This window comes from Lepisosteus oculatus, chromosome 20 (assembly GCF_040954835.1).
Source record: "Lepisosteus oculatus isolate fLepOcu1 chromosome 20, fLepOcu1.hap2, whole genome shotgun sequence".
Classification (NCBI taxonomy): Eukaryota; Metazoa; Chordata; class Actinopteri; order Semionotiformes; family Lepisosteidae; genus Lepisosteus; species Lepisosteus oculatus.
The window spans coordinates 4,350,215-4,376,697 of NC_090715.1; the positions used below are offsets into that span (position 1 = coordinate 4,350,215).

A 26,483-nucleotide genomic window follows, 5' to 3' on the forward strand; every position below is an offset into this window, starting at 1 on the left:
ATCACTCCACTGAGACTGCTGGCGAAATTGGGGTATGCCCTGAAATCCACCCATCTATCCATCCATTCCTTACCATTTCTTCCAATTATGAGTCACAGAGTAGCTGGTACCCATCCCAGCGAGCAGCGGGCACAAAGGGGGGTACAACCTGGATGGTTTACCACTCCACTGCAGGGCACACGCAGACATGCACACACCCACACCAGGGCCAACTTTCCCCTAAGCCAACTAACACACCAGCATGTCTTTGGACAGTAGGAGGAAACTGGAGTACAGGGAGAACGTGCAAACTCCACTCAGACAGATCAAAAAGATTAACAATGGGTGTACGTGTGAATAAAGTACAAAAGAAGTACCGCACACTCCAGTATGGAGAAGAAAGAAGAAAACCTACAATTGGAACACTGAAATGAGATTTGATGTTGAGTTACAATCGGAGTGAATCATTCTGGACACAAGGAATCTTTTGCTGCCCCACAGAAAGCAGTTTTCAGCCTTTTTTCTAATCCTTCAGGAGTCACGGATTGGTGTTAGAGTGACCATTGGATTAATTCGAGCCGAGGTCTCAAAATCTCTAAACAGGCTGTGAAACCCCCACACACACTGGCTGCTTGGAAGGCATCCTTCCTCCACCTTTATACCAAAATAACTGGCAAACAGTATCAACATTTACAGCTCTTCCTGACGTTTTAATAATTTAAACATTTTAATCCCACTTAGGGATTTGGACAAATTTCCAAGCCATGTGTTATGATCGCACAAGATGGAAAGCAATGTGCTCTGAAAACAACATCCTTCTGCAACCCCTCAGACTCTGTTAGAACCTGCATGGTCTAGTTGCACCTCCAGGTAAACACGCTGGGCCAGGGCTCTGCTCTCCTCTGCTCCAGCCAGAACGATGAAAACCTCCATAAAATGCCAAGAACTAATGCGCTTTACAAGTGAGTTTCTGAAGCAATATGATATAAGTCTAATATGGAAAATGAAGTAATCAAAAAATGAAATGCTTCAATTTACAGCATTAAAGCTATTTTGCTTTATGATACTGTGGTACCGTATGGAAACAGTCTAAGAGTAGAGAAAGTGACAGGTACTAAAAGAGCTCCTATTTTTGATAGTAGGGAAGAAACAGGAAACCATTGGATGAATTTAAGTCTCCCCCTGTACCACTACATCTGAAATCCCTCAGTAAGCAACACTAGAACGCTTGTTATTCTTACCACAGACATATGAGGAGCTATTTGCATAGAAAAATGGCTGGTAAATCTGATGTCACCGGGTGATTGTAGACACTCCTACCTCATCCCTGCCACAGTCCTGGAAGTATATGACTCCTATGCCGTTTTTCCCCTAGTTGGTACAGTGCAGCCGTGCAAACCCTTTCCCTTAGATTTTATAAAGGAGATTCTATAGTATGGTAACTTACATAACAGCAAAAGGGCACAGATACAAACGCGTACGTGTGTAACTATATAACCTTATTTTAAAATTAAAGCATGGGGGAAGTGCGCATTCATACACGTCACGTATGAATACGGTGCGGGTCTTTTTGCACATTAAGAATAAAAAAACTTCTAAAAACATGACAAATTAAGCACATCTACAAGGTGTCCAAAGCCTGCGAGCTCTTGGTGCATTTTACCTGCAAAATGCGCTAATATGAAGCGAACCACGTTTCGGAACCAGCACTCGTTGATGCTGTAATTAATGCATTGGACCTTGCCAGGCATTTCAGAAAACATTACCTGGTGACAACTCGCGCTATCAGAGCGGCGCTATCCGACCCGGCGCGCACAAACCATTCGCATTTATTCCTGCTCGGAAACACGCTCCCACGGTCGCGCAGTGGCGTGACAGCAAGTGTTAGGTGATGCGTGTACGCGTTGGCAACAAAGCCCATCACACGCGAACGTGGAAAAAGCGCCGAGCGCCGGAGCCCAGACTCCTCACACCACAGGCAAGGCGTGGACAGTGGGATGCTAGGTCCGGGGCGCCCCCTCGCAGGATCATGCGGGAACTGCAGGCGCTCTGGGGGGTTTAAAAGCCCTGCCTGAGCCCGCGCTGGTGACAGTGAGAAAGGGGATCTGATTGGAAAAAGTTCGCTCGGGATTTTGAGCTGAGAAACATAAGCATGGCCAACAAAGCTCAACCTCCTTACCTGCATCTGGCAGAGCTGACCGCCTCCCAGTTTCTGGACATCTGGAAACACTTTGATGCCGACGGTCAGTAAGGATGCTCAAAAAAACACGTTTTAGGTCATTTGTTTGTGAGTGCGCGTGTGTGTGACTACCAGTTTGAAAGAATGGGGGTTATTGCTTTAAATTCCTGTGTGTTTCGAGGTGATGCGAGCTCTCTGTGTGCAGTGACGCTTTTTAATTGATGAGATTAAAGGAAAACCGCGTGAGAGCTGGAAACAAAACTTGGAATTTTCGTTACTGGGGTTAACGACACCTCTAGACCTCTGGGTGGAACAATATTTGCATGTGCAGTAAGATGGGTTTAAATAATAGTATTAATAATAATTGCAATTAAGTTATCTAGATTTTGTTGATAACACTACTACAAGCCGGACGTCGTTATCGAAAGGGAACTTATTCTGATTACGAATTGCCCAGAGTTATAGTGCAGGATGCTACACGTTACACAGCATTTTTCAGAATACTCTCTACCCCGCTTTAAAAAAAGGAAAATGAATTTGGTATAATTGTGTGTGGGAGGGGGGACTTAATTCACATTCATCTTGTAAAAGTTTTTGTAAACGTGCCTGTCTTTGAACCATTTTAAATGAATATCTAGTACTTCGGTTGTGCATTTTTTTAAAGGTATGTCAGGCGAACCTCCAATAGGTCTGTAGCACATTACAACAGTAATGATTACGAATCATTGCTCCTCTATTCTGAGCTCGGGAGCTCCACACGGTCCAAGCGATTGGCAGATTGAAAGAAAACTGCCCAGCGCTAGTCCGCTTACAAACATCTAGTTTTTAATACCTGCGCTGCAGTCAGGTCTAAATAACTTGAGGCTGAAACAGTGCGAGAGAACAATACAGCTCAAAAGTCTGATGACCAGTCTGCTGAAAGTGCAGGTGCTTTTTTATTTCACTACAATCACACTGACATCTTTAAGAACTACGGTTCAAAGAAAAATCTCGCAAATCGAAGGCATCTTTTGAGAAGACTTGAAGAAGTCTGTTCGTGCTGTATACCGAAGAGGTCTCTGAAAAGCGACCCAAGTTTTAACTTGGGATTTCTGATTAAACCGATGAATCCAAAGATGGGTTTTCTTGCATCTGCTGACGAGGTGCGCACTCAAACGGTAGATTGAGACTCGAGCTGCCCCCTTTCTATTAAGCGAGTTCCTATAAAAGGAAAACCCAACACCTGTTTTTCTGACTGGTTTGATGAGTACATCTTGATCGTAATTGCAGACAGCTACAGCCTTGCAGCTTGAGACTGCAATACTTAGTGCAAATCTGGAACAATTACTTAAACCACTGTTACTCCTTACACAGCCACAGCACATACTGACCCATGCATACATTCACTGGGCACCGTTTTTTAAAAGCCTTCCTTGTCACACTTGGCTGCATCAATCACTTCAGATTACACATACTGTAAACATCCCAAAGGATCCCAAAACTACTTACAGTACATACAGGAGGGAACCCACTTCATCTCCCTCCAATGTGCAGCCCCACCTGGTGACACAGAGGAGCCACCTTGTGCCAGCAGCCCAACGACACAGCAGATCGGGTGAGGGAGTGAGAAACCGCTTCACTATTTGAACCTTTTGATCTTTAATATGTTCCAGCCCTGAGTGGAATTCAGCAGCAACACCAGGACTGACATCTGTACACTTATGAATAGCGCCCTAGGATCGATACTGACCAAACCATCAGGATCTCTGGTCCTGGGTCATCATAGTACTGTATGGCTTTGGTTTCGAAGTTGTGGTCTTTCATTTCGGCGTGAAACTGGGAGATCTGAATTCATTTGGAGTCTTGAAGTGGACGTCTTTACTTAGACAGGCTCAAACACTGCTTGAATAATATTCACTGAGAGTCAGAGCTCAGCTCTACATTTCACTCTACAGGCTGCAGGAGAAACACCAGCAGTAGGTGTGCATGAGGTGTTTAGTGACACCGCAGGCTTCTGGAGACAGGCTGACATTTGCAATGCTTTTTAATGTCTGCAAAAAATGAGGGACATCTTATTGACTGAACTTCACATCCTAGCTGGTAACTTCACCTGTCATGCTTTGCTTAAATGCATTTGTTAATACAGTGTGGTGCAGAGGGACAGTCTCTGGATTCCTGCCTGGAAGGTTGTGGGTTCCAATCTTTAGCAAAACACTCCTGTTGTACAGTACCATTGAGAAAGATATGTCAGTTCCAGTGAAATAACCACCTGGATCAGAGGGCACAAAAGGTGCTTTAGATAAAGGTGTCAACAAAATAAATACTTGGCTTTTAACAATACATATGTCCTAACAGCAGTCTCTGCAGAAAAGGTAATGTGACTATCCATCAACCAACGCTGGTGAACGAGATCCTTTCTAAGACACTAGCAGCTACAGTCTTTTGAGTCCTTATGTCAGCCTTTTTTTCCACAAGGGACAGTTTTCTGGTTGAAACCTTGGTTGCGGTCAGCAGGTAGCTCTGTGCTTAGCGGTGGTTATAAGGACTGATCAGGTTGTACAGATGTACCTCCATCCTATATACATGCATGTATGACCTGTACATTTCCAGGTCATAGGAATCCTTTGTAAAACCGAGCTTTTGGTAACATGTCTAGGCAGGTGGGAGATTATTATACATCTCACCAGGTGCCATTCACAAAAAGCCTTGTTATATAGCCTGCAGCTTATATATAACATATTTTCTTATATAGAAAAAGCCATGTAATATAAACCTTTCCATGCAAGTTACATTGCTCCTTAACAACTGTATGAGGTGTAATAGTTAACAGTACTGATCATATCCCCACCTTCTGAACACAATGAATATAAGTAATCCATTTCTGGGACAGCACAAACGAAGTAGAAAAAGTCAGAAGTTCTCTTTTCTTTGAAGAGACCAATGTTTTGCATAAAGAAATCCAATCAGGGGTAACCAAACAATGCCGTAGCAAAACCATACACATGTGCAGCTTAGAACTGAGGTGGCAGTGAAGATGTACCACCCCCAGGGCATGTTTCCCGATTGTTTTCTAGAATGTTGTCAAAGTCAAACTAGAACAACGCAATGCTGTTGCAACGCTAACTTGTGAGCTTGGGACTTGGTTACAGGCCAGCGTCTTATTAACAGGTATAAAACATCTCAAGGCAAACACCCTTTATCCACAACACAAATGGCTTATGTTTTTGTAATGTGGCTGCAGTGTTGTTTCTGAATGCCTGGCATAGCCAAACTGCCATTAACATTGGCAATAAGCTTCTAGCACATTAAAAACACAACCTTCCAGCAACATCTGGAAATGTTCCAATGCAGTGTGTTAGCTAGGATGCCTAGATGCATTGCATTTGTTCCTAAAGAACCACCCTGCACGTAAAGACTGGACAGTCTACAGTATGTTCCCTTTTTGCTGGTACATCAATAGTTTTGAACATGTACGGTGCAGGGGGTACCTCTTGTGGGAATACAAAGTGCCGTAAGCATGACAGGGCTGCCAGGTCTGCTTTTGTTTAAGTGCTCCTACACCCCCCCAGTATGATTATTTAAACTTGTAACTGAAAACGTTACTGAAAAAATCAGATCTATTTCCGTGCTGCGCTACCATGTTCTTGCAGTCCCAGCATCTTGCAGATGAGCTCCCCATAAACAGGGGTTCCCAGATGGTGGGCTGACGAGGCACCCAGACCCATGTCCGTCTGCTAAGCATGTTTATTCACACTGGAGACACGGCTGGTCTGCACGTCTGAGGCAAGGGAGAAGGACAGAGAAATAAACACCTGTAACTACAACACAGCGGAAGGCCCTACCGCTTTCATTCACTTATTCTGAGCCTGAATCTAGACACGGTCATTTCAGCTTTCCTCCACAGTAGATCATACTGTGTGTCCTCTCATTTCAAAGCAGCAGGAAAACGAGAGATTTAAAAGAAGTCTTCTTCACGTATTCAGGGCATCGTCAGCAAGGGGTTTAGTCAAACAGGAAATGGAGAATGTCTTCATTTCCTTTAAGGCACCACAGATCAAAGCAGCAGGCGACCAACTGTGAGTAAACCTTCCAGAGCAGTTTGGGAGTTCGTTTCTCAGTGCCCACATGGACTGCCACATCCCTCCAGCAGAAGTCAACATGAAAAGGAGGCGACTTCATCACGGACATTAATTCGACAGTGCTAAGAGCAAAAGACGGAACCGATAACTCGGAAACGAAGCAGCTCTGCGCACGCAAAAGAGTCGCACTTAGTGCTTCACTGAACCACCACAAGGTACTTCGAGGGTTGATGAATGCGGTTTTTCCTTTTGATAGCCTGTGCTAACTACTGCCTGGTTATAAATAAATGAATCGCTGCTGCCCAGTGTGAATATTTCGCACAAAACCCATAAAAGCCTTTCAGAATGCTCAATAACCACTTGGCAAACCCCCAGAAATATGACTAGCTTTAAAAGCTTTCCGAGTCTTTTGTGAGTGTGTGTGAGTGTGTGTGTGTGTATTAGCCAGGGATTTGCTGTTAACTGCAGATTTTGTTTGAAAGATGCATTACGTAACGAGCTGTCATGGCACCAGATGTGCAGCAGCTCAAAAGAATTTGTTTTATTTTTGTCTTAATGGATACAGACCAATCAACTAGCAGAATTGCTGGCCCAGATTAATTTTGGCCAAAGGGCACTGTGAGACTGCGGTAGTTTTGGATTAGAAAAAAAAATACAATGACGAGTTTAATCCAGATGACAATCTTTTGATATAATCAGATTAGGAGTGAATGTGTTGGAAGTGAGTTTAGATTTCATGAAACTTTAATATTCCCCCCCGAATAAATGAAAAACCAAATCCAAAATATTTTTTGCTGTATGTATTCATTAATAGGAGTTTAGTGTAAAAATATGTATTGTGTGGAGAATGAGTTCAAAACTAAATTATGGTTCTCTCTTCTTGACATACTTTTTTAAATCTTGTATTCGTTTAATTTCATGGACAAATATGACACTTTGATGTCAGAATAGACGATTACGTGCCAGAATCTCTGGACAGCATAGAAGGAGGAATATTCACTTACATGAGGTTTCTACAGGGGTAGCTATGACTACATTAAAGAATAAAGTCCTAGCAGACCATATACAGTGCCGTGACACAATAGAGCAGTATATATCTAGTCATGTATACAGTATTTGTAATGCAAATGAGATAAGGCTCAATCTTTAATTACTTCAGTCTGGTAGAGGAAGCAATTGTGCTTTTGCTGTGTTGTTTCTGATCTGACATTTGCCAGACAGAAAAACTGAGGGGCATGCCATTATCACTTAATTCCCCCTCAGCACGCCTAGCCTACTCAATATCACCCTCTGTTCGGATCGGAAACACAATCACTTCCTCTTTCAGATCCATGCTAAATGTTTCATGAGCGAGCCGTATCACACCTGCACCAGCAGCCCAGATAGGTGTCCTGTGTTACATGCGTACTGACAGGCATTGAAAACCTGACAATGAACACCGGAACTGAAGAGTATTTGTTGCCTTTTTAATTCTTCTCTGGGTATGTGTCAAGGCGTCTAATGTTAAGCTGCCAGGCCACTGTATACTCCCAGCAGGGCTTGAATTACCTGTCTTCCAGCTGTCCAACTCCTGTCTATGAGCAGCACTATGAGAGACACACACACACTGCACGACACTTGAAATATTCCCTGTGTGGTTACAGAGCAAGAAGCCTGTCTGGTCCTACTCTGCCTGGTGAACAGCGAAGATCCAAAAGCCCAGTAGCACCAGAATTAATAGCGATCCCCCTTGCAGATGAATCATGATACAAGTTGTTCATTAGTTCTTCTGAAACTGACGACACGTACTCTGACCGACCCCCTATCTTTGGTTTCCCTTTCCTCTTGCTCCAGCAAAGCCAAGGGTTGCTGGGGTCTCAGCGGTGAGCTCACTCAGGTGCGCCTCAGCGCCTCGTGTGTGGCGAGGGGCGAAGCTGAACCCGGCTGTGCAAACAGCAGGAGAGGGTCTGGGCGGGCGGGCGGTCCGGTGCCCTCCGACATTGCAGCCTGCGCACCGGGAGACTCGCTACACTGCTCTGCCCTGCTGTTTGCACCCTGCAAACGGGCGTGAATAATAAGAGATAATAATAAGAATTTCTTAATAATAAGAAAGAACGGGGCACTGATCACTGATCAGCCCCGAAGGGAGGAGAGCCGAACAGGGACAGAAGTGTAACCGGCTGTACGCGGCTGTCTTGCCCCTCCCCTCAGCGCCGTGTGCCTCAGCGCCCTCTAGCGGGCGAGATCCGCAGTGCGCCGTCCCGCTCCCAGACGAGCAACTTTCCAGACTGCTTCTACTGTATGTCCGTTATTTTCTCCTCCACTCCTGCACCTGGTTTTTGAGTACGTTTTTCTGTTTAAAATAATTTCCAGCTAAGGAAACGCAATTGTCTGTCCTGGATTCGTCTCGTTTCCGCTGCCCACAGCCTCATGTTCTTACAGATCCCCCTCAAAAACCTCCGCTTTCTTTTTCTTAAAACAGTCTGTCATCAGCAAGTATAATAAGCAGAAAATTCCATTTATTGTTGTTTCTGGCATTAAAGGCCATGTGATGTGTATCTCTGACCTGGCCTAATCAGTATGAGCCTACTTCTCTGAGCTGAATACTGAAACTGAAACACCACACTTCATCGCGTGGCATTCTGGGTGTTCTGCGATATGTTGATACTCTGCATCCTGGCGCCTATGGCCTTGTCTAAGCTGCTCAGAGGCACCACAGCCCTTCAAATGAATTTTATCCATAGCTAGAATAAGAACTAATATTTCCCTCCACTTTTCTCATTATGTACCATAAGGCAGATTGTAAGACCTTCATGTGGTCCACAGCTAGGAAGCCCCACCGGAAAAGCAAGCCCAGATTTACAAAATTAAGGTTTTCGAGGTTTAATTCTGTATAATCTACAGTATACGTGCTGGAGATTTTAATTCACTACTGACCCTCCTGTGACCCTGCAGATGGTGATATTTCATTAAAAAAATACAAGGAGTCCTACAGCTCATTGACATCACCCCTCTTCCCACTCCTCTGACTTTGAAGTAATATACAGCGTTCAGAAAAAAACGACTAATAAACTAATAACCGCCTGCAGGTGAGGGATGAGTTACCGTGTGATTCCGATAGTCGGATCCTGTCTTTTTTCATAAGAGAGTGCTCTACTCAGCTAAAGCTCCAGACCCAGGTCAGGGTATTTAGTATGCTTGCAAGCATCTTTTAATTAACAGCTGTTATCTTTTTTAATAAGTTCCAGCAAATCAGCAGATTAAATCCCTTTAGGGGAGAAAAAAAAAAGAAAACTCTTCTCCCAGTGCAAACCTTGGAAAACCTATACTATGATCAAAGTTATATCACCCCCGGTGCATTCCCTCAACATATATGCACAGCATCATATCATATGCTTGGCAGTCTACAGCAGTTTTTAATGCTTGATCCCAAGAAATAGAGTATTCTTCCTTTTTCCGTTGTCTGTTTCCCTTTCGGACTGCCTCTGGGTGTTTTGCTCCTAATTTGCAATGTTTCAGGCAAAGCCTTTCATTTGCTGTAGCAGGCAGTCTTAATTCCCAGCCACCTGCTGTAGACGCCTTTCTCAGTGCCTGTGGCTTCGTCTCCTACGTGCAAAAAGAAAAGCCACAGCAATTAGTGGGAAGAGGCAACGCTCGGAGTTTGTGGTCTGAAATGTTAACTCTCGCTCGGATCAGCGAGCGTGCCCCCGGCAAAGGAGCACCGGAGTGAACGCTGGAATGAAAGTGAATCTCTGTTTCCGACAAAACGAAATGTCCAGTATTTCAATATTTCATGTCATTTCTCCCGCCCTTAAAACAGTGTCTCAGTTTGCTTCACAGTGCTCTGGAGAAAATGGATTGCAACAGAAGAAATGATGAAGAGTGAATACTATAGACAGCATCAACAGTGGTATTTAATGAAAAAAGATGACAATTTCTCAATATAATAATAATGAATGTCTTGCATTTGTCTAGCACTTGTCATCCCAAAGGACGCCAGAGAGCTTCCCAAGTAGAAGGGCATTCATGTCCACCACTGTAGTACAGCCCCACCTGGGCAACACTGGCAGCACTGGGGCACAAGCAGGACTGCTTTGTGGCAGATAAGGAGGATGTGAGAAACTGCTTTACCTATTGAGTTATAGGGAAGCTTTAGGGAGGTTGGCTTGTTCAAGCCCAGTGTAGAATTTAGCCAGGACCCCAGAGCTAAAACCCCTCTCAGACTAACTGAAGAGACCCAACTAGGCTTGGCTGCCCCAGGGACAGTTTGGAAAATCTGGTTCAGAGAGAAGTGTGCCACCTAGTGGTCTGCCAACACCACTTACAGCAGTAACATGGCTGGACACAGAGGTCTCCCATCCCACTACTGCCAGCTGACTGGTCTTGCTTTGCGTCTGAGATCTGATGAGATCGAGCCTTAAGGTGGTAACGCTACTGTCAAACAGCCATTGCACGTGCAAGGTTTCCCTGGAGCCAGAGGACGTCTAGAGCAGTTCGGCATTATGGGTAGGAGGCATGCTGACTTACAACAGGGTTCCAGCAGCTCACTAGGAAATACCAGTTCCCAGCTTTGAAAATCATGAAGAAGGCCTTAAGACAACGTTTTGGAAACTGAACTGTTATATTAAGAGATTCTGTTGCAATCAAAATTTGCAATTCAGAACATTTAGAAAGAAGTTGGGCGAGTAGGAATACTGACCTGATTAAACTCAGAGGTGAAGGAGGCATCCCTGATCTCTCTCACACACACACGATCTGCTGCTTCTACTGGATGTGGAAAATCACCAGCATGTGTTGTCAGCCGGCCACACCTTCAGAGAAAGATTTGCGCCTCTTTTGTCTAATAATTTGCTTAAATCAAAGTGGATTGTTTAGGATGGGAGACAGATGGGAATTTGACTAACAAACTTGGACAGGAAAAAATTGCCTGTGTGTTTAGGAAAACTAATCAGAGCCAAGGTCAAGCAATTTCTCCAGTCCTCTCATCCTGCCTCTATAAACTCACTTGTCTACAGGATCTCGGAAGAAATGGGTGTTGGCATTAAAAACATCCAGCCACCTGAAACCAAGGAAAATACACTGAGTACTTATTTTGATCAAATTGGTGATAACCAGACATATTATTCAAGACATCTGGCAATGCTTGCATTTTAGCTTTTCTTTCTTCATCTAATATTGTACAGTAGGTACTATAACTACACCATACGATGGAAGTGTATTAATGTATTAAACAGTTCTTAAATATTATCTACTACATTCGATTTTATTGCATAAGAGTACTCCAAATCAGATGCTGAAAAGTTCAGCACATAGGTATGATCTGTACAAAAGAGTTCAAAATAGCTTAAATGCGTTTTTAACCCACCATATCCATAATGTGTACTCTGTGCACAATCAAATCTTTATTGCAATATTTGAACTAACTAACTGGGCTTGTCTGATCAGATGTATAATTTTCTGTCTTTTTAAAAAAAAACAGTTTCCTGATTCATTCCAAACCCCCCTTTCTGAATAACTGCCCAGTGCAAAGCTTCAAAATGTCACTGTGGTCCAAAGGCGAATTTATCCCAAAGACAAGGACATTAAGTTAGACACTTGAGTGCTGTGTTTGCCAATTCAACACAAGCTGACAAGAGACTTAGGGCACCCTTAAAGAAATAAAAGGAGAATGTGATTAGGTGTTTCAAAGTGTGTGGAAAATCTTAGTCAAGCATTACAAAGTTTAAAGAGGCACAACCTAAATGCCTCTGAGCACTACAAACATGCCTCACTGAATTCAAAGGACACCAATTAGAGGCTGTTCTCCACATATAACAAATTATTCTAAAAGATGCAAACAATGTGTGAAGTCTTGGAGAAATATAACCCATTGAGAAACACTGCCCTGCCATGTCTGTGTGCATTTTTAAGTTGTTTCTTTGCTGTTTCACCGAATGATAGGCCGGCTCTTGTTCTTTCCAAACGAAAAAGGTGTTTTCGAGGAAGACTCATACGGACTAAATAGCAACTCTAAGGGTGTGGCAGCCATGTTCTTCCGGCTGGAAAAAGCTGAAAAAATAAGAATTTAGAAAATATGTAGCATCTTTCAAATCACCAGGAAAACCTACAACATCCAATCCATTGTCCACAGCCTTCAAGCTAAATCTTAAATGCAAGCTGTAACAAGTCAACATTATCCTTTGGGACTTAAAAAGTCTTTCAACTTCCCCATGCTTTAGTAAATCATGATTATTCCCTAGGTCACTGTGCTATCATATTATCCCCCAAGCAGATTATTGTAAAGCCAGCTATCGCACGCAGCAGTAAATTAAACGTGGAATTGAAGTGGCATCTACCAATACTTCTAGTGGAAAAATGAAAGGTCATGCACACTGATGCAAAATCATACTGCTTATTTTTAGAAATGACTGATTAGTGACTGAGGGTTAAGGCAAAATTCCTGGTCCGATGCTTGAGGACTGCCAGTTGTGCATTTCCAAACAGGGGGAGCCAATTTCCTCCGAGAATCAGCCTTTGGCTGAGAGTACAGGCACTAGAGCAGCATGGGAAACAGCTACAGAAGCAGCTGAGTTACTGTAGGAAAGAAAATAATTGATTCAGAAACTTATGTGCAGGAACAGTGGGAGTGGTGTTTGTGATGCTAAACACGAAACAAAAGGAGCAGACATAATAACAAGCCAACAAGGCTTGCTCATAGTTCTGACAAGCGCAAATCTCAAAATGCAGAGAGCAATGTAATCTATGTCATTAATTTCTGACTCGCTGTCCAGAATGAAAGCACTGTCCCCATTGCAAAACCCATCCTTTGCTATGAGAGAGTTCTGCAACCAGTTAACAACAGGAAAAGAGAACTGGTAATCTCATTCCTGCGGCTACATCGGAATAGGCCTTTATTTATTTCAACACACTCACCGGCAGATCTGAAAGCCACTTCTACGACGGGAAGAAATTTTGAGAATATTAATGAACGTGCCTTTTTTTTTCTAAAAGTAGGATCTGGCTGTCAACAAGAGATTTCCCTTTTGTCTCTTCAAATAAATGAACTTCAAAGGCGCCAGGCAGCAAACCAGCTCCAATTAGTGAAAGACAGAGCTGAGAGTCAGCCCTCCTGGTGGTGTGAGCCGCCGCAGAGTGCACTGAGGGCCACTGCCTTCCCGAGTTTTAATTAAGAAGTTAAGAATGGCAGGGTGCCAATCAGTAGATATGAGAATAGTTACCTCAAAGAACGGAACAAGGGTGCTGTTCTCCATCGTCACTAAAAGGCTGCGCTGGCTTACTATTTCATTTTCCTATTGCACAGTAAACGTGAGGATGGATCTCCACATTCCCACCACTCCGCAAAATTATGCAGATTTTAAAGCAAATTCAAAAAAAAAAAAGGGATCTTACATATTCAATGTTAGGCAGTGTGGTGGCTCTGTGGCTCAAGATCTGCCCCTGTGGCTGGGAGGTTGCCGGTTCGTATCCCACGGCCGGCAGAGGAATCCTACTCCGTTGGGCCACTGAGCGAGGCCCTTAACCCCAACTGCTCCACAAGCGCTGTATAAATGGTTGTTTGTGTCTCATGGAGAGCAAGCTGGGGTATGCGTAAAGACAAATTCCTGATACAAGAAATTGTATACGACCAATAAAGTGATCTTATCTCTAACCTTCTCTTCGCTTATAAGGCTGACCTATCCCTACTGAACCTCTTTCTTTCTCAGGAACTTAGTAACGATGAGGGAAAAGTACAGCAGATAAATGCGTGCAGATGGAGATCAGGTGCTGTAGTGACCTGCTGAGCTGCTGCAGAGGAGGCAGCTGGTACGCTGGGGGTTAACCCACAGCAGCGGTGGATGGTAGCCACAACGCTCATAAAGCTGTGAGCCACTTGCACCTGCTTGTGAGCAGCAGCTGGCAGTCACCCAGGTGAATCTGGAGACCCAGTTAAACAGGGAGCTCAGAATACTGCCCTTGTGTAGGCCTGTCGCACTGTGGACCTGGAGAACGATATCTCGCTCCTCTATATGCTTGTCTATGGCTAGAATGACAAATAAACTTGAACTTGTGACAGAAGACAAATCTGTTTTGCGCGTTCAGTGTGTCTATGTCTGCTGAAAGTGTTTTGAGTGGATGCAGTGTTACTGATGTTTGTTTGAAATTGTGTACGTTGCATAGAGCACCTTTAAATAAGCCCCTTTTAATGAAGTGAACATTACAATGTTTCTTCTTCCAATACACTCTCAATATCTAAAATGAACTCGGTTTTCAACACAAGCAGTGTTCTGATTTGCCAGATGTATCTGACCAAGGAGAGCCGCCTGCTGCTGGAGATTGTAGAGTGTGGTGATGTAGCTGGCTGGAGGCACTGGATGAGTGTGGCAGGCTGGTCAGTCAGTATGCCTGCAGCAGTTTCCCATTGCTGTTGTCAGGCTCTGCACCATGTCTGTTCCACACCACGTCTGTGGAATGATTTAAACAGAAAACTCTGCATGTACATTCATGCAGTGATCTGCCAGCACACGTGCTGAAACCTTTCAGCAAAATGTGTAACATGTTCGCTTGTCTTAGACTGATAACCTCACTATCCTCTCAGAGATGACAATATGACTGTATAGTGAAATATTTACAAATTCTGAAAATTTAAACCCATTAAGGTAGTCTGATTGTTCATAACAAATTGATTTGAGCATCTCATCCTGCCGTTTCCTGAGAGAAGCCAGGATACTAGCTTTGATAACCAGATATACCCCGTCTTGCATTTTGCTGGGTGGTTTCATTTGTCTCCAATAAAATATAAAGAGAAAATGACACCCTGGTTCCTTCACACCTAATCATCCTTTGTTTCATGATCTTTCCTTCAGGCAATGGGTACATCGAGGGAAAAGAGCTGGAGAATTTTTTCAAAGAACTGGAAAATGCAAGAAGAGGAGCCGGAATGGTGAGTCTCCACTGAATGAAGATGAAGAAGAAGCATTTTGAAAAAGGGTGCCCTCCGAGGGATCAGAAACTAGCCAGGGAAACAAATACTGAAGTAGCAAGGTTTTTCATCCGTGTCAAAGAGCAGCAGGGGTGCCATCACCCTTCACCAATAAACCAACAATTAACAGTTAACATCCAGTGTGACTATTTATAAAATGTATAGGTCCTTTAGTGGTCACTAGTGGCAAATCTGCTGTAATTCCAGTCCACTATGACAATGGTAGGAATGGTAGGTTTGTCCTATCAATCACCTAAGCAAGAATTTTTAGAAAGATCTTTAACTTGCATTTCCCCTATAGCTCCATATTTTAAACTACATCCCCATCATTCACTTGTGAATCCGTCTATAATAGCTCTATGTATAAAACCCTATAAAGTGGGCAGTCGTGTAACATCTTTATGATTTTATCATCAACCCCTGGGTTAATAACACGAAATGAAAACTATGAAGCTGCATCTAGTTTTTCCTTCCTTGTAAATTGCTCTCCTAAAAGCTGTGCCTGTTAAACATTAATGATTCAATTTTCCATCGCTTGACAGGATTCTCCAAATGCCAGTTTCTCGGAAAAGATGAAAGAATTCATGGCAAAATTTGACAAGAACGCAGATGGAAAAATTGAGATGTCAGAGGTAAGATTTAAGGAGCTAGGATCAAGGTGAAAGGTGAAAATCCAAAGAAGAATAGGAATTTTGAACAGCTGGAAGAAAACTAAATCTCTTTGTGCCAAGCTACCTATACCTTAATAATAATGTCAAATTGGGGAAAAAGTATCATTGACTGGCAAGAAATACATCTTAATTACTCCAACGAGTATAAAAGAGACATTGCACAGAGATGCTGCATCCTTTAGAACGTTTTAAATGTCTCATACTTCCTAAAGCAATCTCCTCATCAAGACATCATCAAAAATGCCTTGTGGAGCTTAAATATGTTTCCAAGGCTCACATGGATTAAGGGAAACCCTGCACAATAATCTTTTACAAGTTTCCTTCTTCACAAACATTTATCCCTAGGGATTATTACATTTAGTATATACGATATTGTACCCATTCCATGCAGCAGCCTCTTAATCTTTAATGATTTCTTCAATGCAAAACAGGTTTAATGCCGTTGAATGTGGTTTGATTTACCTAGAAAATACTGTGCCTGTTTAGTCTGGTCTTGAACCTGCATTTTTCCCATAAAACAAAGCGCTTGCTTAAGCTGCGAGTCAACGCTCTCTATTAATAGTGTAATATTTATTTGTCATGTAATTAAATTGACAAACAGCTTAGTCAGACATGGCAGTGCATCATGGATCTGCTCAAGCCTGCAGGTGTTGGACACTCAGGAAGTTTCTCCTCAAACGCATCTTTCACTCCCAGTTTGTCGTCGCCACCTACACAGCAGCAGTAACGTCTCTTGTAAATTAACTTTCAAGCAGCTCGATCGCTTGTCCTTTTTCATTTTAACGGGTTTTGCCCGGGCTTTTCAGACTTAAAGGTTGAATGGAGGAATGAAGAACACTTCTTAAAAATAGAACATGTTTGTACAAAAGCAGCAGCAGCAGCAGCTCTGCCAGGTCAAGGGAAAAGCCTCAGATGTGGGCTTTCACAAAAAAGAAAACCTCCAGTTTCCAAGCAGCACCTGTTTGTTTGATGCAAATTTCCATTCAGGGCCAGAAGCAGCCCATTGGAACTTCCACAGAGCAATAACATCAGGCAGGATTCCATAAGGTGACGCACCAGGTGCAAAATGAAAGGTTATTAAATTAACTGGCTCCCCACACTCAGCCAGTCTGTCTCTTTTCTTTAAAATCCAAACCCTGTGACAGGTTCCCAACTCCAAAAATGGCTTTTTTTCCTTTGACTGCCGGACAGACTGATCCTGTAAAACCAGAGAGCACTGGTCTGGTGGATGGGATAGAGATGAAATAAGGTGGGTGAGGGGAATAAGGCAAAAAAAAGAGAGACCGTCCCTGAAAATCAACATGCCAGTGACATCTCTTCACGGACAGCCATGACAGGATACATGAGCGGCACGCTTCTGCGTGCCTCACCTTGCTCAGGCTGGGCCTGTTTAATCCAGCCGCAGTACGGGGAGCTAACTGGGAACGCTGGAGAGACGGCAGTAAACCCCCAGCCAGCCAGAGTCTCAGGGCTCCACGGGAACGCGCGATCTCAACAGGGGACAGACGGATGTCTTCCGTTTTTCTTAGCCATCCTTCTGTAATCTTTGCAAGCCCTGACGAGGGAATAGACGGCAAAACTAAAATGTAGCTTTCATCACTGGCAAATGCCAGCGTTGGGCGAGAAGCATCTCGCAGTCTGTCGTCACACCGAGGACGACGGCGCTGCAAAGTGGTTGCTCTCGCGGGCTTGAAAGATGGACGGGTCCATCACCGCCACTCGCGCCTGCGTGATGGGAGGGGACAGGTCCTGGCTTCGCGAAAAGGCCAGTTTCCTTGCGCCGCGGGCGACAGCCGTACGACAGCTCAGCGTTTCCTCTTTCACCTCCCCTCCCCCAGCTGGCTCAGATCCTCCCCACAGAAGAGAACTTCCTGCTGTGCTTCAGAGAGTTTGTGGGCTCCAGCACCGAGTTCATGGCGGTGAGTGAACATGCATGCCACATTCGTTCCTGTCAAGCAATAAAAATGTATGGTATCTGAGAGGCGGGGGTGTGATGTGACACACAGCAGAAAAATGGGTTCCTGAATTAATATTCTTGTATAACATCCAAACCCATCCATGTGTACTGTATATAGCCCATCACTGGGAGATTATACTAAATAACAAATGAAAAATACATTTACCTTCCTGGCTTCCCTCAAATACCCGATATGCGATTCTTGGCTTGTATAGTTTATTTTCTCATCAAACAAGGGTTTCATTGACTCTTGGAGACAGACGGACTGCTCAAGAGATAAACTCTCAATCACAAGAGCCCTTCTTATCTCTGTGTACCTCTTTTGTGGCATGAAGGCAGCAGACCTGGACCACACTGGTAGTTCAAACACTCACTCATTTTTTGTTCTAGTGCAGTTCAGTGTCCAGTCCTTCAACAGTAATCGTTTCTGAAGTGTCGGAACATGGCTCATCTCAGTATGGCTGTTATAGATTTATCTGGTTTAATCAACTCTTTAACTATGAGCTTAGGCCTACAGTGTGCATTAAGTGCAGTTGGATGGGCATTAGTCTAATGTTAACTGGCATAAAAAAATGAAAGAGAGTGTGCTTTATTGTGGAAAGATAAATCCACTTAAGAGTCACAGAGCCCTTTTCAATTTCAATTTTAAATACAGTATGTCTCACATTTTCAAGGCTTTTGGGCTTCATAGTTTACCTGTGCTTGTACAGTATATTACCCGCAAAAAGTGTTTGGATCAATTGTGTTTAAAATGATGCCAAACCGGAGCCGTTGTCAACATATGAAAATGCAATGTACACCAAAGGCTTAAGCCTGTCTTTTTAAATCTCTTTGCACTATCCCATTTATCTGTGGGCGTATGTACCATTATTTAATGTCATATGCCTGACTGACATCCCCAAAAAGCAGGATTTCATTACGCAAAGCCACTTTCAATATCCCTCTGCAGGAATAAACTGCTGTGATGAACAAAGAAGGTTAACACTAATTGTCCTACTGTGCACCTTCTTTTATACGAAGTGAAATGCCCAGACTTTCAGTGATAACTAGATCATAGGTTCAGCTGTCTGTGTGGAAGTCTCTAATGGTGCACAAATAAAGAAGGGACAAGCCTCTAAATCATCTCTGATCATGGCAACCCTCTCCAAGGACAGGGTGTAAAGTAAGATGATCCATTTTAAGATATAAGAAATAAATTATGAATGGCCTTTGGCCAGTCTAAACAGATACCAAAAGTGCATCTCTCCTAAACAAGACAGTTGCTGGAAAGCATCTGGATTTGGTCTGCTCAGCTATAACTCGGAATTACAAACGAAAAATGCAACAAATTTATAAATCAAGCATGTAGTACAGTATATTTACTGCAGACAGTTTTTAAAATATATTCCATCTGACAATATGCACACACTGTTTATCCTTTTGGCTTTGCACACAGTACACATGGACAGCAGTGCTTCTTTATGAAGTGTGAGGCTGTTGTGAAAATTGTGCAAGGAAAAATTACTGGATTGTACTCAGATACATTCCACATCTGGCTCTTCGTCTCCTAGGCATTGACTTCACTAGCACTCGAGCTTGAATAGAGAAGTGTTCTCTCTGATTGCTGTGAGTTCTCCTTTGCAGGCATGGCGGAGGTATGACACAGACCGCAGTGGATACATTGAGGCCAACGAGCTCAAGGTAAGGACTAAGGGGTCTTAGTGCCACTGAGCTGACTGGATAACATGAAGCATGCCATGCCTTACGTGCATGACAGCTTTAGCACAGTGCATCTTGCTTTATCTATGGCATATGAGCAACACAAAGAAGAAAGCATTCCGAGGAGTTAATGGATTCCTCACTGTCTTACTACCTGCTGAAACATGGTGAGTCCTCTGCTTTCGCACGACTACTGTAGGTAACATGTTCTGCATGTTCACCAGTCTCTGACTGCTCAATCTCCCAGCCTACACCCAGGCTCTTTTCCTTCAATGATGATTGTCAGAGACCCTAAATCTCGGAACACATTTCCACAATGACTACATGCTCGGGCTTTTTTTGTATGCCTCTTTAAACATCGTATTAAACCACACCACTGGACGTTTTTTTGGAGCGCACACCTGTTTCTCATCCTGACTGGCGGTGCAACGAGCCATGCATCAATGGTTTGCAGAAAAACCTGAACCTACAGCAACAGCACCCAGGGGTTGAGAGAGCAAAGCTCTGTTTCTGAGACCGAGGCAGATGAAGCCACATGCAGTCTGATAGACACGGTGTGCTAATAACTGGCACAAGCCATTGCCAGGACTGCACGATTTGTAATATTGAGGGAGACAAGCCAGTTCATGTTTAATTTGCAGTAGGGAACTGGGTGCTTGGAAGAGTAGGTCACATTAAAGGACACATTTTTTTAGGTTGCATTTTCAGATGGGCAGACAGACTTGTGCATTTTCTGGGGGACAAAGGGAGATGAAAATACATGCAAATAATTCTTGTTACCTGAACAACAATATATACAAATCCCCCCAGCAGCAGCAAAAAGCTTGTCGGAAACATTCAAATTTAGGAAAATGATCTCAATAGATAAGAAGTATTAAATGGAGTGGTTTAGATTTGCTAAAGCAGATTAGATTGGACCAGGCAGATAATACAATTGCACCAATAAAATGTGTCTATAGTAGTGTTTGTAATACGGACTTTTCATATCGCTGCCCATTCCATCAATAATAATATTCCAAAACCATTAATCTGGCCAGTCCTTGTCCCAGAGGGCCAGTCTATCAGCATGTTTTCCAGGTCTCTTTAAAACAGCAGCACCTGAAGATCTGCACCTGAAGGCTGTTGAATTTTTCCAAGTTCAGACCATAACGAGCTGATTTAGTTCCTGTAGAGTGGTCTTGCAATGAAAGCCTGCAGACATAATGGCCCTACAGGACCGTAACTGGGCACTCTCTACAAGAAGACATTCTTCTTCTTGATAATCAGCATTGCCATGACGATGAATTTTGTTTCTTAATTTAGGAACTACTCGGGTAGGAGCAAAATACAGAAGGCACCAGTTCTTGTAGGACCTAAGGTTTAAGATCCCTGCTTTGAAAAGTGTTGCCAAAGCAAACCATCCAAAAACTCCCTTTGGGCTCTTCTGTACCGAACACACATTTCCAGGTGGTGCTGCACAGAGGCACTGCAGGTCTCCAGGAATCAGCACACTGTATGAGCTCAGTCAACAGCCTTATGTCTTTTTACAGGGTTTTCTCTCAGACCTGTTAAAGAAGGCCAATAGACACTACAATGATCAGAAGCTGCAAGAGTACACACAGACAATAGTAAGTAGCTGCAAGATTGAATTCCTTCCCAGTAGGCGCTGACCTGCCAGTTGATGTGAGTCCGAGGGTTCGGTTGCTTGCTCATAGGGGTTAGATAGGCTAAGCATTATTGCAGTTTGGTAGGTATCAAAAAGTCAACACCTGTAAATGTGATCAAAAGTGTGAAAATCTATTCTTTAAAGTTTCACAATCTGAGAGAAAGCAGCCTTCTGACATGTTAACTGAAATTGATCAGTCACGATTCCCTCCTAAAGGCACAATCTGAAGTGCCTTTATTAAGAAACGTATCTTTTGTGCAAATTAAAGTCTGTCCATTACTGTCCACTGCAATTGTAACATTCCAGTCCCTGCAGCAATTCTGGTCAGTTTTCAGCCTCTGCAGTCACTTCTATATAATTCTTCGATCTGTCTATTCACATAAGTAATTCGGAAACTCCCAACCCTCTTTTCCTTATCCGCAGCTTAAAATGTTTGACCTGAATGGAGATGGGAAGCTTGGACTGTCCGAAATGGCCAGGTGGGTGCCGGTCTAGGGTACGAGAATGACATCAGACTCGTCACTTGCCTTCGGAATAAAATGCTGGATTATTAATTTAGATGAAAAGAACTGGTGGGCTGTTTTCTCATAATATGATATTGAATCTCTGGAATACAAGATACTACATTCAATGTTTTCATTTGTTTCAATAATCCTGAAGTCAAAGATCTGAGGGATGTTGTGCATTATTTTAAAAATTAGTGTTGAAAATAGTATGAATATTGTTCAAAAATGAAATATTGTTTGAAAATCTTTTGTTTTGTCATTTCAGGCTACTACCAGTGCAAGAAAACTTCTTACTGAAGTTCCAGGTCAACACAACATAAATTTCTCTTACCTGTGTTTTAAAAGACTCCTTATTATTGGTAACATTGTGTTCAAAGTAGACAAAAAGTTAATCCCCCTTATTCAATTATAGCTAGTACAGCTGTAACCACATTTAATTTCTGAAATATTACTCCCGATATAAACATACAAATCTACTGAAATATAATGCAACAGTTTATGTAATACATTTCAGTATAAAACTTCCAAGGCAAAAAAAAAACCTTTTAATTGTTTTTTGTCACGCCATGTTTTCACTTAAGTGAACTGGCATAAATGACAAAACATAACCAAACAATATATTGCTTCCAAAACAAAAAAAAATCTTCCATGTCATAACTGTTTGAATTAGACTCCACGCAGATCGATGACAAACTGCTGATTAAAGCACCATGACAACAGCAACAGGGACAGAATTCTCTGTCATTAGAAACATGCAAACAGCCCCTGTGTCATCAGCATCTGCTATCTTTGTGCCATTATTTATTCTCTGGAAGTGTGGCATACTGTATATTTCAATGAAACAAGCAGATGCAATTCTAATTGCCCAATATACAAATGCCTTGACAAAATGCTATTCTTCACCTTTCACAGCACGTAGTGATAGGATTATGATGAAGGAATATTAGGAAGAGAAATCAGTCTGCAGGCAGACGGGGAGTTCCCATCACAAACTACTGTACATGCCTTAGTCTCTACTCTCCATAACTTCAGTCTGTTTTCTTCTTAAAACAGGGAGTCAAGTTAAACGCAGAGCAGTTCAACCAAATATTCACTTACTATGACAAGGTAAGTCTGACCTGCTGACATTCATATTACAAAACTCTTATAATATAGCTCATCCAGACTGTAAGACAATTATAAACAAGAGAGTGTGATGTTCATAAAGAATGCAGATTAATGTTGTTGGTTGCATACATATATACCCTTTTTTCCATAAAAGATGGCATGCCGTATTTCCAAAATGATAAATATTTACTGTATAGGAACAACTAAAGGTTACTTCCATGCTGAAAAGAGAAGAAAATAAACAATGTTTCGGCTGTGGAGCCTTCTTCAGGTGTCAAATAAAACTCACAGAAGTCAAAGATGGGTTTCAAAGAAGAACTGAAGAAGGCTCCACCACCGAAACGTTGTTTTCTTTTCTTCTCTTTTCAGCATGGAATAAACCTGTTCCTTTGCAGCCTACGCATGCTGATGCTAATACCCACCTGAACTACTTACTGTATAGCCTCATTATCATTATCATCTCATAATAATGAGATGACTGTTTTATCCCATCTCATCATGATGTATCTAATGAATTGATAATTACCCAGCTATGAGCAATTGTCTCGTAAAGGTTCTTCCAGCACATCTGTGGTATGGACTCTTTCCATCATTGCACATCTCTGAGCACAAGAGAGCTGGGGTTTCATGTGTCTAAATAGAAGGTGCAAAGGTTTGGAGGTGAAGTCTTTTTCTTTAACATCGATTTGTGTCCTATGTATTATTAATGTACTAGAAGAGCAAACTGCTTGAACTAGGCTCAAGCACATGAAAACGAATGTATTATTCATCACATGAGGGGTAAGAGAAAAGCACATAGTCACTCTCACAGTGCACACTGTCAGCTATGCAAAGCATTGTGTCCTTTGCTTACCAGGTGTACGAAGTGCATTTGTATGTCCTGTAGCACCTGGCTCCCTCTGCGAGGTCTTTTCCAAAGTTCCTCAGTCCTCAAGGTGTGTGGTCCCTGATCACGAGAGACAACAGCTGTAATAGCTTGTCAGCAACATACATCCACTTGAACTATCAGCAACATTTAATGGCAACTGCATTCAGTGAGAACCAATACTCTTCAAAGGATTAGCAATTCACATAACAGCCAATCCCTGTTTCTTATTTTTAGTTTTTCATTAGGACTGGAGTTTATATACAGTATGTTTTTAAATGAGTTTACATACTGTAACTGATGAAGTAAAGTCATAAATTGCTACATAGAATTGAGATAAAGATCTGTTACTTGTAGCCCGAGAGTTGCAGAGAAGAATATGCAGCTGGGAACGTTTGGAACCATTAAGTGAAACTGGCCAGAGGAAACACTGCAATTTGAAAAGCCTCCTGAACTTGATGTCTTGCACATACACTAAGCATGTTGACTTGGTTGCCAGTTCTATGCCATTACAGAGCTGGTAGACAGATGATTTATTAGTTGTAGCGCACAAAGTAAACGGTGGTACTGTACTGAAACTGCAAGAAGCACAGTAAGCTTGGCCAGTCTTTTACTCAGATGTACACATTCAGTAAGGGCTGGTAGGACCCATCAATACTATTGTTAACTACTTAGAAAAGAAGAGAAAAAAGAAATTCTCTAAAATCTATTCTGATGGAGGAAAAAACTCCTCCTGCTGCAGTTGGGACAACATTTTGCGTGACTTTCTAGAGACTGTGAGGTCACCCAGCACCAAACATTCAATTATAAATGAGCCAGGAGACTTGGGCACATGGTGTAATCAGGGAGCATATGAATGCGGCACACACCAGCGCCGGTTCCACCCCCCCAGCTGGATCACAAGCACCTGCAGCAATTCCAGTATCAAAGAACAGCATGTCAGGTCAACTGCAGCAAAAGTGGATTCGAATGCACCAGAATTAAAACGCACAGAACATCTCAGATGAAGTTTGACAGCACGTTGTGTCCCAAGGGTAGCTTCTCCAAAGCCATAGTTACTTCCACATCGCATGGTGTGACATCATGCTCTCATGTATAATTAATCTGCTGGCTGCTTTAAAACTTTTACTATTGTTTGTAAAAACAAAACTGGTTCCCCTTGCCCTACTTTATACTTCACAAGAGGGCTCCCATCTGTAGATGACCGATCAACTAAAAACATGTCAACCAACCACCAATGCATGAATCAAATTAAACAGAACTTGTTTCTCCTTTTAGGAAACTGTGTTATTTGCTGCCTCTCTGCCATGATATGAAGTGAAACCGATCACAATAACAGCTCTAGAGAGAATAGTTGACAACAAGCCTTTTTACTGCAGGACTGAATGTCCTGGCTTTCTAGCAGAGGTGCAGCCTTTGTCATCAGCCTGTGTGCATGTGTGTGAACAGCAGTGTAAACCACTTTCCTCTCTTCCTGATCAGGATGGAAATGGCTACATTGACGAACAGGAGCTGGACGCTCTGCTCAAAGATCTCTACGAAAAGAATCAAAAGGTGAGAAATGGCACAGCCTCCTATTATGGTTTTAAAGACTGCATTTTAGAAATAGAGGAAATAAATATTTAGCTAAATTTGCATGGGAGAGAAGAACCATTCTCCAGTTAATGGAGAACAGAGGGATGACGAATAAAGAATAAAGCAAGTATCTCTGTCAAAGCTGGTGATACAGTAACCTTATGAATTAAGGCATGACTATGTATTTGCCGATGGGCCTTTGATGGGAAAATATTTTCTAAAAGCCTCCGTTTTAAAGTTTGTTTCTGTTGGTTTGAGCCTACAGACTTGTTGTTGTGTGTATGGATGAGATGGAATGACATCTTACAGAAGTGCCAGAGATCTGGTCAGAGAGGAGAGGGTCTGTATGAAGCTAGATTATGCCCTATATCACATAAATCTGTGCTGAACTCGTCCCTTTCTTTCTCTCTGTGGGGCAGAAGGAGATGGATATCCAAAACCTGACCACCTACAGAAAGAGCATCATGTCTCTGTCAGATGGCGGCAAGCTGTATCGCAAGGAGCTGGAGATAGTTCTGTGCAGGGAGCCCCTGCTGTAATCAAAACCTTATCCCTGACCCTTGACCCCAGACCACCTCCTACCTAGTTTTAATACCAGGTGCATGTGCTGGGCTCTCCTTTCATCTGTTTTTTGAGCAAGTGTATACTTAAAGCACAAACAACCTCCCCCCTTCCAAACTTCCTGATTGCAGAGAGGCTGTACTCGTCTGAGACACTACAATAAAATTGCGTCTCGTTTCTTTAAACATTACGCTGATAATGACATTAATGCTAATTCTAATAACGATACGAATATAAGATTTTGATTGCTTGGTTTGAACTCTATTTCCTACGTCTTCCTCAGAATCCACTCCTCTTTCCCGTCCTTCATTCTTCTCTCTGGCTGACCACTGAATCACTGTTTGTTTTTCTTTTGTTTTTGGTTTCTTTCGGCAAATACTGTTTATTAAGGATGTCACTGTTAACAACAATAAAGAAACCTTAAGATCAGATTGCTTGTTCGGGTTCCATTTCCCACATGTGCTAAAGCCTTTGCTGAAAGATGGGGGTATCTGATGGGGGTGTAGGGGCGCTGGGCATCCCTGCTATGAATTAGAATGAGCAGAAAGTATCTCAGACCCAGTGTCCAGAACAGTTACCACATCAAGTGCTTCTTATGAAACATTACGTCATTCTCACTTTTATTAAACCACATGTAACATAACACACCGATCTTCAAAGAACATCAGAAAGGTCATCAATGAAAGGAGGCCATTTGATTGGTGGAACTTAAGAAGATAAGAAAGGTTTCAGACAAGAGGAAGC

The 26,483-nt window shown here is 42.6% G+C and overlaps 1 protein-coding gene across 2 annotated transcripts; it reads left to right on the top strand.

The window, feature by feature from the left end:
- The first annotated feature begins 1,939 nt into the window (after positions 1 to 1,939).
- calb2a (calbindin 2a) lies at positions 1,940 to 26,170 on the top strand. 2 transcript variants are annotated; one of them, XM_006641395.3, is made up of 11 exons: positions 1,940 to 2,222; positions 15,039 to 15,115; positions 15,697 to 15,786; positions 17,664 to 17,744; positions 19,406 to 19,462; positions 21,010 to 21,087; positions 21,549 to 21,604; positions 21,897 to 21,936; positions 22,685 to 22,738; positions 25,086 to 25,157; positions 25,601 to 26,170. In XM_006641395.3, exons 1-11 carry the CDS (start codon positions 2,132 to 2,134, stop codon positions 25,715 to 25,717), a joined length of 813 nt encoding a protein of 270 aa, XP_006641458.1. In that variant the 5' UTR covers positions 1,940 to 2,131; the 3' UTR covers positions 25,718 to 26,170. The 2 variants fall into 2 exon arrangements, with proteins under 2 accessions (XP_006641458.1, XP_015223866.1); XM_015368380.2 differs by having other exon boundaries at positions 1,953 to 2,222; positions 25,598 to 26,170.
- Positions 26,171 to 26,483: the final 313 nt, after the last annotated feature.